Source organism: Dromaius novaehollandiae, chromosome Z (genome assembly GCF_036370855.1).
Source record: "Dromaius novaehollandiae isolate bDroNov1 chromosome Z, bDroNov1.hap1, whole genome shotgun sequence".
NCBI lineage: Eukaryota > Metazoa > Chordata > Aves > Casuariiformes > Dromaiidae > Dromaius > Dromaius novaehollandiae.
In genome coordinates, this window is record NC_088132.1 from 60,957,054 (window position 1) to 60,971,576 (window position 14,523).

The 14,523-nt window shown below is 37.0% G+C and overlaps 1 protein-coding gene across 1 annotated transcript in view; it reads right to left on the reverse strand.

Annotated features, from left to right (window-relative positions):
- Positions 1 to 773: 773 nt before the first annotated feature.
- LOC135324729 (neurolysin, mitochondrial-like) overlaps positions 774 to 14,523 on the reverse strand; it is a 39,639-nt gene continuing 25,889 nt past the window's right edge. Inside the window, exons 8-13 of the mRNA XM_064501588.1 lie at positions 11,769 to 12,135; positions 10,173 to 10,374; positions 6,938 to 7,124; positions 5,391 to 5,519; positions 4,759 to 4,895; positions 774 to 1,278 (exon numbers count right to left, since the gene is read on the reverse strand). Of these exons, the coding sequence (XP_064357658.1) occupies positions 1,144 to 1,278; positions 4,759 to 4,895; positions 5,391 to 5,519; positions 6,938 to 7,124; positions 10,173 to 10,374; positions 11,769 to 12,135 (1,157 nt within the window). The 3' untranslated portion in view covers positions 774 to 1,143. The remainder of the gene's footprint in view (positions 1,279 to 4,758; positions 4,896 to 5,390; positions 5,520 to 6,937; positions 7,125 to 10,172; positions 10,375 to 11,768; positions 12,136 to 14,523) is intronic.

Genomic DNA, 14,523 nt, shown 5'->3' on the forward strand with positions numbered 1-14,523 from the left:
AAAACAAGGTATGATATCTGAAGACAGAAATAGTGCACTTGGATCAGCAGTTTTATTTGGGATGTAGAATTGGCTTGTAAGACATTTCTGCTGATCTTTCAGAAAAGCTGCAAAATAACTCCTGGGTTACTTTCACACTCAAACAGCTGAAATCATGAAATCTCTGAACCTTTTTTTTTGACATCTCTGCACACCACACTGGATAGGACCAGTAAAAATCCTGGACTGACTTTTACCATTCACACAGAGGAGTTATTCTTCCTCTTCTCCTTTATACGTATGTGCGCGTGTGCACACGTGTGTGTGCATGCATATTTTTTTCAAAATACTTCACAAATCAACTGAAACCATTATAATTGTTCAAGTATGACTTGTTAGCAATTGTCACCATTGGTATAATTTGGAAAACAAAGATCTGACTAGTGATCATCAACAAAAAAAAAAAAAGTAGTGGGAGAACTGCCAGGCTCATAGATTTTGCCTGTTTCTCCTCAATGAAGGGAATAAAAGGGTAGTTCACATTAGTCTTATTTTTTGTTTTTAGTTATATAGTATAATTTCATAAACAATACAATAATTTAACATGCATCAGAACGAAATATAAAGGTATCACACAAATATCTCAGCTGTAAAGCTGTTTGGGAGAAGGCTCTCAGTCTTGAAATTTGTCGGGAAGCTAGACTGAGCCCAAATCACGATGAAAGCAAATGCACCTTCTCTCCCACACACACATTTGTAAGCCATCAATACCACAGAAGAATAGAGAATAAAAATGCATCTATTTCTTTTATTGCTGGTAGTGCCCTTCCTCCTTCTCCCCCCAAGTTTAAAATTCAATCACAAGACACAGTTTAAATGCATCTATTAAAAGAGAGAGAGGGCAGCAACTCCCCATATTGATTATTTCATAACAATTCACAAATAAATTACCATCCAAATTTATCAGCTTCTGCACATCTCAGAATTTTTTCCAATGTGTTGAATTTTGTAGCCCTTTGCAATTAAAAAGTCACATTATTTTTACAATTAAAAAAAATGATCGAAATGTGACCCAAGTGACCTAGAATGATACATAAGGTGTGAAATACACTGACATTTCCAGCTCATTTCATAATCATATGCCATTACAAAGGAACCATAGTTTTACTGAACGTACAATCCCTTACTCAATAGGAAAGCTCTCTGGCTTGGTTTACGCTCCAAGAAATTTTGAAGCATATCCATCCCATCCAAAGATCCTCCAGGTTTCAAAATAAGGTTTCTGTATTTCATCCCAGCCTGATAAAAGGTAAAACAGAATGTTAGTATTTCTCATCTTGCAAATTGCCTCTTCTCTGTATTTGTTGTGTATCTAAAAACCTACAGAAGATAAAACAGCTTCTCTCCTTCCAGATGCACTTAAAACCAAATCCAGAATATACCACAAGTATAATTGAGATTCGTTGGAAGGCTCAAGACAGCAGAAGTTTAACCTATTCTCTAAGAGGAATACTTTTTCTTGTGGTTCTACAGTTTTGGAAGTTATAATCACATAATGTGCCCAGTTTCTGGCAGATGTTCCAGGTGTAGCTCACACCCACAATCTCCACACAATCTTCAGTAATGGATTATCCCCCTGACTGACAGCCAGCAAAAGGGAACCTAACATCCATACTCTTTTAATAATTTCATAGTTTCTCTGCTGTCTCTTTGGACAACAGATGATAGTTCTTCTATATATAGCACTGTGGAATAACATGGCACATATACACATATTATATGTGTAAACATATCTAACTTCCCTATCAAAGTATCTTAAAGTAATGGAAACTCAACTCATATTTTACATTTACAGGAAGAAACATTACTTTAGAAGGAATGAGTGTCTTTAAAAAGAATGAATCAAGAGCTTCTGAGACAACAGTAAAATATAGGGGCCTTCTTAACAAGTCATACTTCAAAGAATGTACCTGAAGTATTTTGGGCCTCTAAGACATGAATATCAATGAGAAAATATTATTTTGCAGACAGAAGTCCTAAATACTTTTATTTTTTACATTGAAGAAAACAAAGTTTTTCTTTTTAGCCTTTGTATATATACCTATATACTTCTTCCACCTCAAAGGTATGAGATTATAGGACTACACAGCTTCCTGATAGCTGTACTGCAAAACAAGTGTAGGTCCTTTTAACTAATGGACTTCCAAGACTTAATTGCATTTCTAGTTGCATCATCGCAATGAACAGCTGGAAAAACTAAAATGAAACAAAAAATCACTTCAGCATTGCTTATATTTTGCTGATTGCATCAGCTGCCTGAACGTTAGCACAGATGAAGAAACTGTTCCTTTTAATTATCTGAGTAAAACTGAATCTTTGGTGTCGGTAAAACAAGTTCTTCTCCACAGAGACAGCACATCACCCAGTTCTAGGGAGACCAGAGACAACTTCAGACAATGCACTTGAATTGAGGAGTTTGACAGCTGAGGAAGCTACAGAGTTAAGTGTTTGCTAAAGAGTTGTTATAGATACAACCTCAAACTAGTTTCTATATCTGTTGCTCAAAACAGGAAGAGAGGTTTTATTCTAACAGGAAGAGGTAAGCCAAATTTCTAAAAACCTTAGTCATGATACCATAACTGTTTTCCTTTCCTGCTGTTCTGAAAACTAGTCTAAATCTAAATACAATGAAATATGAATAAACAGAAAAAACATACTGGTATCTAGTATTTTTTACAAAAAATTACTTGTGCCATCATACTGGTATCTAGTATTTGTTTATAAAAGATTATTTGACCCATCTTGGGGAACTGTATTGTGCTTAAAGGGAATGGAAGTAAAAGATAACTGATTGGAGAAGATTGTATTGCTCTGAAGAGGGACCTACATGAGCACCCAAGCAGAGAGCAAGGGAGAGAGAGAGAGTGTGTCTGTCTGTCTGTGTGTCTGTCTGCATGTGTGTGAAAGACAGACAGACACACACATACACATGGTATACACACTAGAATAACCATTTTTCTTCCTCACTTCTTAGCTGGGACAGCAGGCTTCACATTAAAAGAGGCACCAGTAGCCTTTTAGCTGAAGCACAGTAAACATCCACTTGCTCCTAGCATGATTAAATTATTCTCAAAGCCTCCCATACAAAGACAAAGAAAGAAAACAAAAACCTACAGAAAATCAGAATAAAGGGCACTTTAATCCCTAGGGAGAAGTAAAGGTCACAGAGCAATTCTGGAAAATGCAGCTTAGGGTTTTGACTACACGATCATTCAGAAAAGAGTTTTGAGGGAAGGCAGTGAAGATAACAGGAAAAAGGTCTGTGATGACACTGAAGGGGGGTGTGCGCACACGCGTGCGCATGCCAGAACAGAAAAGTGACGCTAAGTCCCACAGGCCCAGCACCAGCACCCTACTCCACCTCTCCCAACTGCAAGCAGCTCAAAAGATATTGTTTAACTCCTCCCAAAATATCTTTTTTTAACATCTGTGTCAACAGCAATTTTTCTTAAAAGTTATTCTGTTCTCTTATTTAACTTGCCATTTCTTCTTTCCTCCTCTATGAATGACAACATTTCTCAAATTACTGGGATACGATAGTTTAGTCTAACAAGCAAGGGTGCTTTACCCTCACATGTGCCTGTCATGAATCCCTCGAACTTCCAAATCAACCTTGACCTCCAAATGTTGTGTCACCTCTACTCAAACTCTTCAATTTGCTTCCTTCCTCATAAAACCCCTTTTCCCACAACACTCATTGGCCTAATCACTACCCCCGGTCATCTGGCTCCTACCCCATCTCCTCTTGGGACTCCTCTCTTTGTCCAGGTCAAGGTTTAATCTTGTTTTGTTTCTAGTAGTTTTGGTTGCTGTGATAAAGAAAGAGAGGAATGAGGGCAAATTCCAGGAGAGGAATAGGGAAGTCAAGCACTTTCTACTCTCTCCTCCACTTCTCCCTGTATACAGTTACTGGATAGAGGGAAGGAAGAGCTAGTGCTGGCTGCTGAACTCCAGAAGATGAGTGAGGGGGGCAGGAACACCAAAAGATCTTTCCCATGATAGAGCTGCAGCATCCCCAGTCACAGGTCTAATACTATAATCTCTGAAAAACACAAAAGATCACCAGAACTGGCAGGGCTACTAAGGACACCACTAACTGACCTTCCTTTCTGCTGGCGGCAAGAAAAGTCAAAGGATTACACGGGGGTAAAGAGACCAGTAAATCTAGAACCCATCAACAATTTAAACTTTGAAAGCCATTTGGGAGAAAAATTAAAGAAGCAAAAAAATAGTGGGTTATGCTGTGCTGTGAAAGAGGAAGCTCAAAATAAATCTAGTTTTCTAAATAATAACTACATAAAAACAGCATACACTTGAGGTACTATTATGGAAATAGAGCACTTTTATCATACAGTTTTCACAGTAGAATAACATGCATCTGCTCTTGCAGTGGAAGAGTATGGGTCTCAGCACAAAATTAAAGGCGGTGGCATTGGTCAACGTAACACAGAAAATATGTATTAAGAGTCATAAAATAATTGTAAATATTTGATCTGATGTAAGAATTACATTAAAATCTAAATGGCTCTTGGAAATTTTCAGATGGTTTTCTAAAGCAACAAAGTTACTTATACACCATCTTGTTTTGTTCTGCTGAATTTGAGAGATGCAGTAGAAGTACTTGAGACATTAAACCTATGGATCATGCTGATTGCAATAAATCTGGTTTTAGAGATAAACCGCAACTGAATTCTTGTGTAAAAATTATTCAGCACCTACCTTTGGATTCATTATTCCCTCTTGTTTAAAGCAGCTATAAAAAATGTCCATGGAAAACACTTCACTCCACAGGTATCCATAGTACTGGCCATCATAACCACCTGCCAGATGTCCAAAAGTAGCTGGCATGCTTGTTCCTTAAAAAGTATATTAACATTAATGTACTTAATTTTTTTGTATAGCTGAAGTACTATATTCAACAAAGAAATTACTGCATTTGATTTAATAATGCATCTGTATCAACTGATCTGATACTTCTAACAAAAGGGTCTAAGTATGCCTCTAGAAGTGTCAACTATACTCCACTGCCTATAAAGGAAACCCTGTTTCCCATTTTAGGCCAGTTATACATCTGATGCAGATGTGACAGAACACTTAATGCAGACCCTGTTCATGTCAAATCACTCCAAAATATAATCTGCAAAAGGTTAAGTTTTACATTTACCTTCACCTTCCTTAGGATGAAGAGATCATTAAGATCATCCCAAGTTTCAAAGTAATCATTTCAGGTCCATGAACCAGATTCTTCTATGAAAACCTTCCCCCAGCCCATGACAAGCATTATCGGAAAAGTAAAGTATGTTCAATCAAAGCATTTGGATATGCCATACAAAAGCTTCATGGTAACATACCTGGGGTTGCAGGTATTCCTAGAATCTCCATGCAGTTTTTGGCATATTCATCTGCTGGGTCAACAAATGGCTTTGTATGGAGTGCCTGATCAACCTTGCTCAAAACAATCTGACGGAGAGTTAAAAGACCTAATTGGATAACAGCATTCAATTAATTACCATCAAAGTAGCTGGAGTTTCTTTAGTGCCTTTTATTCAAGGATCTCAAGTCACAACCTGAATTATTAGAATTTTAATTGCGGAAAAAACTTGGGAGTTGTGTTGTTATTCTCTTTTGAATTCTTCAGTTCCAGAAATTTAGAGAGGCATATTTTTAATGCAGAAATTGCCATTACAAGCACCATCTTTTCCTTATTTTCCTCATGGATTAAAATCAAATTAAAGTAGACACTTTAAAATAAAATTTCACTATTTAAAATGATGCTCTCAGTTGTCCTCATTTTCAGTATAGCATTTAATTCAAGCCTCCACAGATGGTGGTAGCATATCAAAGGCTATTACCTGAGACGCTTCAAAAAGCAGCAACTACTGCTGCTGCTGCTGCTTTAGGCTCTGCGTTTTGAAGAAGCTACAAGATATGAACCTTTGCCCAGACAAGATGCTTATGCAGCCACAATGCCTGTACAAGCCAGCAAGAACAGGCACTTCTCATTTCAGGACAGGGAAGCAGAATGAGGCAAACTGCTGTGGGCTGATGAGATAAATTGTACCATAAATGGGTAGGACTATGAGTTTAGGGAAGTCTCGACTATAGGGTCAGAGGAGTGAGAGTGACAGAATAATAATGGGATGAGGGGAAATGGCATGGGATTACAGTCTTGGTGTGGAGATACAGGTAAGGTGGTATGGGATGTGGAAAGAGAATGGAATTGGGACCTTAGGCTGGGGAGGCGGTGTATCTATCTACAGGAAGGTGGGAAACATGGACTTAGGGTTCTGATTCAGAAAGTTAGGGTGTTTATGAGCAGTGTTATGCATGCTCAGTAAACTTGCAAACTTCCATGTCTGTGAAGTGTCATGGGCAAATGAAAGGCAGCAGGCACATGCAGAAAATCTCATGCTTCTGTACTAGTGCACAGTGTCTGCACTGGGCTACCAGAAAACCGAAAAAACAAAGGGGGGAAAAAAGAAAAAAAAGAAAAAGTAACACCCCTGTTCCACCAATCTTACATGAGCAAAGTTGCTGGGTGTTTAAGGAAAAAAAATCACACAGAGAGAAATAGAAAAGTATGTTAGCCCTGTGGATAGCCTGGAAAACCAGAGCTGCTACCATTCCTACATGTAGCAGGATCTGTCATCACAGCCTTTACTAATGGTTGTACACAGGCTAATAAATTCAGGAATTATTCATCCAATGAACTGAACTTCTTTTATTGTAGGGCACACTTAATTCTTCACGGCACTGACAGTGATAATATACACACAGAAGAAGTGTAATTGGCCTGTTATGTTTTACAAAGGATATTATCTTGACCATTTCCTACCAATTTTTATATATCTATATATACACAGTTATACACTGGGGGAGGAAGAGGGGAGAAAGATACCTGTATTAGCCAGTCTAGAGGCAGCAAGTTTCTCAAGGAGAGTGTCTGCAACATGGCTCTCATCTTTGTAATGTCTTGACATTTGTTGTAGTGGTTCTTTTTCCCATACCCAGTTCTCAAACATTTGTGAAGGTACCTCTACAAAGTCTGTTTCCACATTAGTTCCACTAAACCTAGCAAAATCAGTCTAGAAGAGAAAGTCATTGTATTAAATGAAAATAGAATAGGATTTCTAGCAGGATATAAACTTTCAGATGCCAAAACTTCAGTGTTAATCACAACAGAAGGAATCATTTCAAAAGGTCAATAATAAGAAAAAAATACTGAACTTTGAAGAAAAGAGGACACAAATTCAGATATTTAGGCTATTACCAAACAACAAAATGGATTATTCAATGATTATTTAGTGCATTCTCCATCAGTGTGAAATGACACTTCCATTTTTCTTAATAATAACCCTTTCACCTCTTGGGCTATGACAGCAATATGAATGTTTTAGTGCTGTCTTATGACAATGATATAAATTGTTACAGAACTTTGTTATATTACCTCATCAAAGTAAAAAATAAACTCCAATTATACACCAAAAACTGTTTATTGTATTACAGGTCTAATGCACTGATTCAAAGATTTTACTTGATCAACTTAACCTGTTCAGCTCCAAAAACTTTCTTCATTCACAAAGTGTGTGGGGTGTGTGTGTGTGTATATATATCTGAGGGAGAGGGAGAGAATAACACACTGCACAGTTTTTTGAACCAGTGATACATGGCCTAAAATAAATGAATCCTGGCAGCTTTAGGGATGAAAGGTCTCCAAATCTGATATTCAGTCACTGATACGACAATCTTCCTTCTGTAAGCTAATCACATCAGAGCTTTTAAAAGGCCCCCCAGATACTAATTTTGAAGAAAAATTTTGTGCAGTTAAAAATCTTTATAAGATTATGTTCTGAAATAAATTGGTCACTTTTGAAAGCCAGATGTTCAAATACAAACAGAAATTATTTGGTCTCACTCTAGACTTGTCTTCTAATAGCTTCCACCCCCTCCTGCCAACCCAATTTTTATTTTTTTCCCCTTCCCAGTAACTTTCTAACAAAAAATTTCAGGTGCTAAAATAAAAAAAAAATCCCAGTTAATCAAATGCCCTCTGAAAGAGCTGTAAATCTTGACTTTATTTTCTTGAAGGGCTACCAAAAAATCATGTATCATATAGGATACCCACTGAACTGGCAGCTATGCCACATGCATCTCGCTCCATCTCATGAGCAGCAGAAAGGCAAAAAAACATTTGACTTGTTAGTCACCCAAATTCTTGGCTGGAACAGGTTGCCCCTTATTATTATTCTTGCTGAATCCCAGGTAGGAAGAAAAGCTAGGAAGAAACAGCTGGGAAGCAATGGTGATAGAAACGGCTAGAGGAAAAGACAGGAGGAATGCAAGTGTGTCTTGGCCTCCAGATATACTCATCCACCTATCCATAACTGCACCATGCTAACCATAAAAATTAAGATGTTTGTTTCAGGCACTTGAACAGCTCCCCTTCCCCAATGTCATAAACAGATCTCTGCCTTGCCCTGGTATCTCACTTCCCAGCAGCTCCCACTGCCTTACAAGGAGTACCATTCTCCAAAAGCTGACCTTCATCTGCTGCTCACACATTCCCACCTAGTTAGATCCCCCCCATACCCTGGAGGACCCATCCTTAAATGTCAAGTTTTAACACATAAAAAAAAACAAACCAAACCACAACAAAAATACGTATGAAACGAGACACTGTTTGGCACACACTAATTCGAGAGAGGACAGGATGTGCTTATGTGGGGCAGGGAAGTTATTTGCAGATGTGTTTATTAGTCCATTAAATGCTTTACATGAAATACAGCAGCACCAAGCATGGCGCTTACACACACAGAGACCATTTCAGCAGTGAGACAGGCAGTTGAAAGCAGGCCTCCCTGACCTGTTTGCAATTCCACAGCAAGTGAAGAAATACCTAAGTTATTGGAGGTGATGGCTGGGCTGCCCTGAAGAGCAACACATACGTGTTTTCGTTGGCTACCTAAATTCTGTGGTCAATTTTGCACGAAAGCTGAATGTGTCACATTTATCAAGAGCTTCTAGGTAGTTGAGGAAAGAGAACAGAATTTATTTTTTAATTTCTGAGCTCTGAAATGACTGTTTTGGGGTGAAGATGATCAAACTATCATTACATTCCTATCCTTGAAATAATGCAAAATTATATAAAGAATTCTAGCTTTTTGCTCTGAACTTCGATTGAGCATTATTTATTTAACTCCAGATTTAACATAGGATTTCCATGGCCCTATTTCTTTACCCTTTGGTCCCAGTGTCTAGGATCCAGGTCAAGAATTAAAATCTAGTTAATTAATCTAGTAATTAAAATTTTATGATTTGGTACTTTTTTATAAAGGAGATCACAGCAGCACCAAACAAAGGCTGGACTTGTGTATAATGATGCAAATATACAGTTTTGGTGAAAGAATATTGAAACTTGTCTTCTTCTCTGAAACATAAAATTGTCATTAGGGCTATAATAAATTTATTATCGTCTGGCAGAATCAATCTTAAATGTAAGTAAAAATGAAAACAGGAAATTTAAAACTTTTTTGAGGTCTTGATATGAAATCTGCAGCCTAGCTTCAGTTCTTCCTGCCAACAGTGAAAATCCCAAGTGTCAGATGGGAGAGCAGAAAATAAGATGGCTCAGGCAAGACCTGTTTTATGCTCTTCATATCAAGAACGATAACTCAAAAGGAGTACTAAATGCCAAAATGCTTCATGTGAAGGCATAACTATCCAGATTCACGAATCATTTGCATTCCTGCAGACAGCAGCCTTTTTGTTTGTTTGTTTGCTTCTGCCAAGTATGTAGCACATGACTAGGAACAATAAAAAGCCTTCCAAGAGCTGTAACAGGAGCCACCACTGAGCACCTTCTTTACCTTATACATGGTTCCATTCACTAGTCACAGGTATTCTCAAGTACAAATGCAAAAGGGTATGCTCTTATGAAACTTTTTCAGAAGCAATATTTACTGCTGTAGTTTTAAATGAAAATTAAAAACAAAACCAAGCTTCCACTTTGAAGAATTACCAAAAAATGCACACATACTTTACTGAAATTAGAAACCACCAAAATAGACTTATACCTTGCTTTGAGACAGTGGGGAAAGAAATAGGTCTTACACTGGAATAGAAACATCACTAACCTGTGCACATATCTGATGCATTACATGACCAAATTCATGGAAGTAAGTCTTCACTTCATCATGTCGCAGCAATGATGGGCAATCTGATGCTGGTTGTGTAAAGTTGGTTACCAGAGCAGCCACAGACATCATCCTGTTGCCATCAGAGAGAAGGCAGCCAGGCTGGAGACCAAAGCATGCTGCATGCCCATACTTTCCCTCTCTGTACAAGAAAATACATCAGGAACTGTCTTTAAACTATAGCCTGCTCACCAGAACACCGTAAGCCTGCTCACCAGAACAAGAAGCCTATTCAAGGACAGGGATGGTGATGTCGCTTTAAAGGTTTACATGAAGAAACAAGACCTTTTCACTAGAATGATCACATATCATGCTAAGAATACACAGGGGAAAAACAGTATTTAAATCACATCAGTTTAAGATTGACAGCAGCATTTACAAGCATTTGATTTTTATTTGGATATCAGAAGTATATACACTTCTGAAGTCAATTCTATTTTTGAACTACTCATGAACACTGTAACAAGAAGGACTAGGTTCCACCCTCTGAAGCAGTAGCTTTTCTTTTATTACAGGACATAAAAGAATAGAGTTTGCTGCATTTTCAGTGAGATCCAAAAGTTTAAAGAGAAATGATGTGGAAATTCTTACTACTAAAACTGAGTAGTTAAGTCAGAAAAATCCTATTAACAAATATCTTCAGCAATTCATGGGTGATATGGAGAAAAGGGAGAGCAGACTAACAGGTGAAGAAGAAAACCAGCACCTGTCTTAAAAGACCAATTTATGTACTTTTATACCAACCAAGCTAATTTCCTTTTACCCAGAGAAGCCTTATACCATTTTATATTTAAAAAGGTATCAATCAGTTTATAAATTGCTAAAGAAACAGCCAACAAGGTCTAGCTGAGAACAAATCACGTCAAATCAGTCCAGTCTCCTCCTTTGACAGAGCACAGATGATTCTGATAGCTAAAGAAGAGCTATAGAGATGAACCTGGAAGGACGTTTCAAGGTTTGTTCAACAAGAATCTCTTCTTGGCCCCAACCTATTTGATATTTTCTTTAGCAATCTGGACAATAGGGTACAAAATACACCTATAAAGTTTACAGATGAACAGAGAGAAGCTAGAAACACTTGGCAGACTGGACTATAATTAATCTGAACAGACTGAAGTAATGATTCAACACAAATGAAAGTAACAAAGTTAAACAAGGTATTACAATTAGGAGAAAAGTCAGAGACAAAAGGATGGACAACTGGCTAGAGAGCAATATTACAGAAAATGAACAGAGTTATAATGCTTCATAAACTGAGTCTGAGCAAGGAATGCAGTATTACATAACAAAAATAAAGAATCAACTATTTTACTCAGCAAAACTGAGGCCTCAGCTTAAAAATTCTGTGATATTACACTCTAAGGAAGCGTAAACAAACTGAAAACAGTCCAGAAGACAACTTAATGAACACAGTAAACAGCCTTGCCAGTGGGACAAGTATTTACTTCCAATTGCATCTAATTTCCACCCACTCCAGCAACCTGCTCAGAACAATTCCATTTTAAACACCTAAGTAAAATAGTAAGTCATAATTACCTGGGGTAAAGGTCCAAATAGAACTGCCCTAAAGTCTCTCCTGTTGAATTGTCCTTTACGGTATAAAGAGAGACACTGTCATGCCAAACATGAGCACTCTCTACTTGCTCAAATACAAGTCCAAGCAGCTCCTGGTAGATATTCAGTAAGCCTTCTGTAACAGCCTCAATTGGGAAGTATTCCTTCAGCTTCTCTTGATCTATGGAGTACTTCAGCTCTTGTGTTTTGTTCATATAATAATGTAGATCCCAGGCATTGATTCTTCCATCATAATCAAAGCTTCTTTCTTTACACTCCTTTTTCTTCAAATCTAAAATGAATTTTCTTTCTTCCTCAGCCAATGGCTTTAGCTTCTTACTCAAATCATCTAAAACAAAGATTGTCTTTAAATCAACTTGTTTGTTCCTTAGTAATATGTATTCCTACAAAATGCGTTCAGATTTACACTGTATAACTTTAAGCATGTGTCCCAAAAGTGGATGCTGGAGTTTTCCATTTGTTGATTAACAGCAAGCCAACTGTCTGCTTTCTGCCTCAACAAGTTTTAGTTGTAGGCATGCTCCAAATAGCACAGGAATGCACACAGGCCTAGCAGTGCTGGGAAGGGTTTTGGTAAGTTCAGACTTTTTCAAAGACATCAGAAATGTAAAGTGACACTTTGGCTTAAAACCTTTGATTCTACTTCATGTAATCTCAGTTCTCTTGATGTGCTTCTGCAGAAGCAACTCAAGACTGCAATTACTGTTAGTTCCTGGAAATGTAAAACAAAATTCAACCACTACTTTTTCTTCCAGGACCTTTCAAAGTGGCTTCTGATCTAGTCCCAGCTGAAGTGCTATAAAAGAACAAGTAACTGAAGAGTTCTTGCCTATACTATAGCTAGCTTCTGGACTAGCAAAGCCACAGGAAACTAATTCTCATAATCCCAGTGTTTCCAGCATAGCTCTTCTTGGACAAGAAAGGGTCACAGCACTATGAAAGCCCTACATTAGATACAAAATACTTAAGCTTACTGAAGCATCCATAAAGTTCATACTATACCTACCTTCTATGCTGAGTATTTTCGAATGGCCAAACACTTTTCTTTTTCCTTAAGAATTCAGACTGATGTTCAATATTTGTATTCGGAGTACAAACTTCAGATATTACCATCCTATTTCTAGGTAGGCTATAAAACACTATATGCATTTACATGACTAATAAATGCTGACAGTTTATAGCTTACATGCATAAGACAGAATGCTTTTTCTCCTAGTCATAAGAACATAAGATCAACTTATGAACATCAATTTAAAACATAAATATATATGAAAAAGCACAGCAAATGACTTTCATATCAAAAGAACTAAATCAAAGCTGATGATTAATTTGATGAACATTCTCCTTTTACAATAATTACCGTGAAACATGATCCTTGTGAATATAAAAATATATGAGCTTATATTGTAAAAAATTAGAGTAACAACAATTGCTATTAAGTTTTGAATTGTGTCAGTTTCAAAACAAATGAAACAGCACATTGTTGTAGAAGCCCACTTAGAACAATAAAAAAATATACTGGGTAGAAAAAAGTTCAACCTATTTTGAATGCATTTAAAATCAGGTAATTCTAACATTTCAATTATAAATGAAAACTAAAAATAAGTTCATTGACAAATATACAGATAAATGGCACTGCCAAACCAGCAGCCAAACTCACACCATATGAGACATGACAGAATTACAGCTGAAGATGGAGACATATTTGAACTTCTTGACTGCTGTGCAAACACAGAATGCCACCACTACCAAACACACCTTATTGCTGCACTAAATAATTTTTTGGGTGTTTATTTTTATGAAATATAAATACATGATTCTCTTGGTTAAAAAGACTAAGCAGTCTTAGGACATGCTAATAAAGAAACATTAATTATTATGTGGAACTGCAAAATTCCAGGAAGTTAAACTTAACTCTATGCACGTGAATTGACCCAATGAAGTCAACAGGATGACTACACACAAAGCCATGAACTGTGCAGTTCAAAATTTTCAAAATCTCTCTCTTTTCAGATCAAATTCCATTACAGGGCCTTTATCTTCAAAAAGGATTCAGGTCATTCCAGATTTTTTTTTCCAGCTTGTGGAGATCGCATCATCAAAAACCCCCAAAGATCTAAACTGAGAAAACACTCAGATGTTGTTTTAAAAAAAGAAAGGTTAAAATAATTTTACCTTACTACAGTATAAAAGAAAAATCATATGAATGTGGAGAAGGCTGTTCTGTTACAGTGACTTCAGGACTAGTTATATGTAAAAGATAGCTTTTACAGAAGCACATTTTTTTTAAAGCATCAAGTAACATGTGCTGTTTTTCGTATTGCAAAGAGCTTTTGCTTTACTATTCTTTCTCCAAATTGAAATAACTGAAAAAAATTAGAGCAGTGTAGCTGTCAAATTGATTCTGAAGTACTTATTTTCAGAAGTCTTTTTTGCCTTGAATAGAGAGGAAACTCAATAAACTGCGTTCATTAACTAAGCATTCTGCATTACAATTATATAGATGCCGAGCACATATCTGCTTTCTATTAACCTCTCAGTCAGCTCAGGAGTTCACCTGCTAGGATGTAAGATGCTCAGCAACATCAGTTCAGGTATAACTACCTCATTCATCTACTTACATATAGATATTTAAAAACAGCTAGGAGTTATACATCTTTTAAAATATCACAGAATGCACAGGTGTCACAACAATCATACCCAGGCACATAAGTCA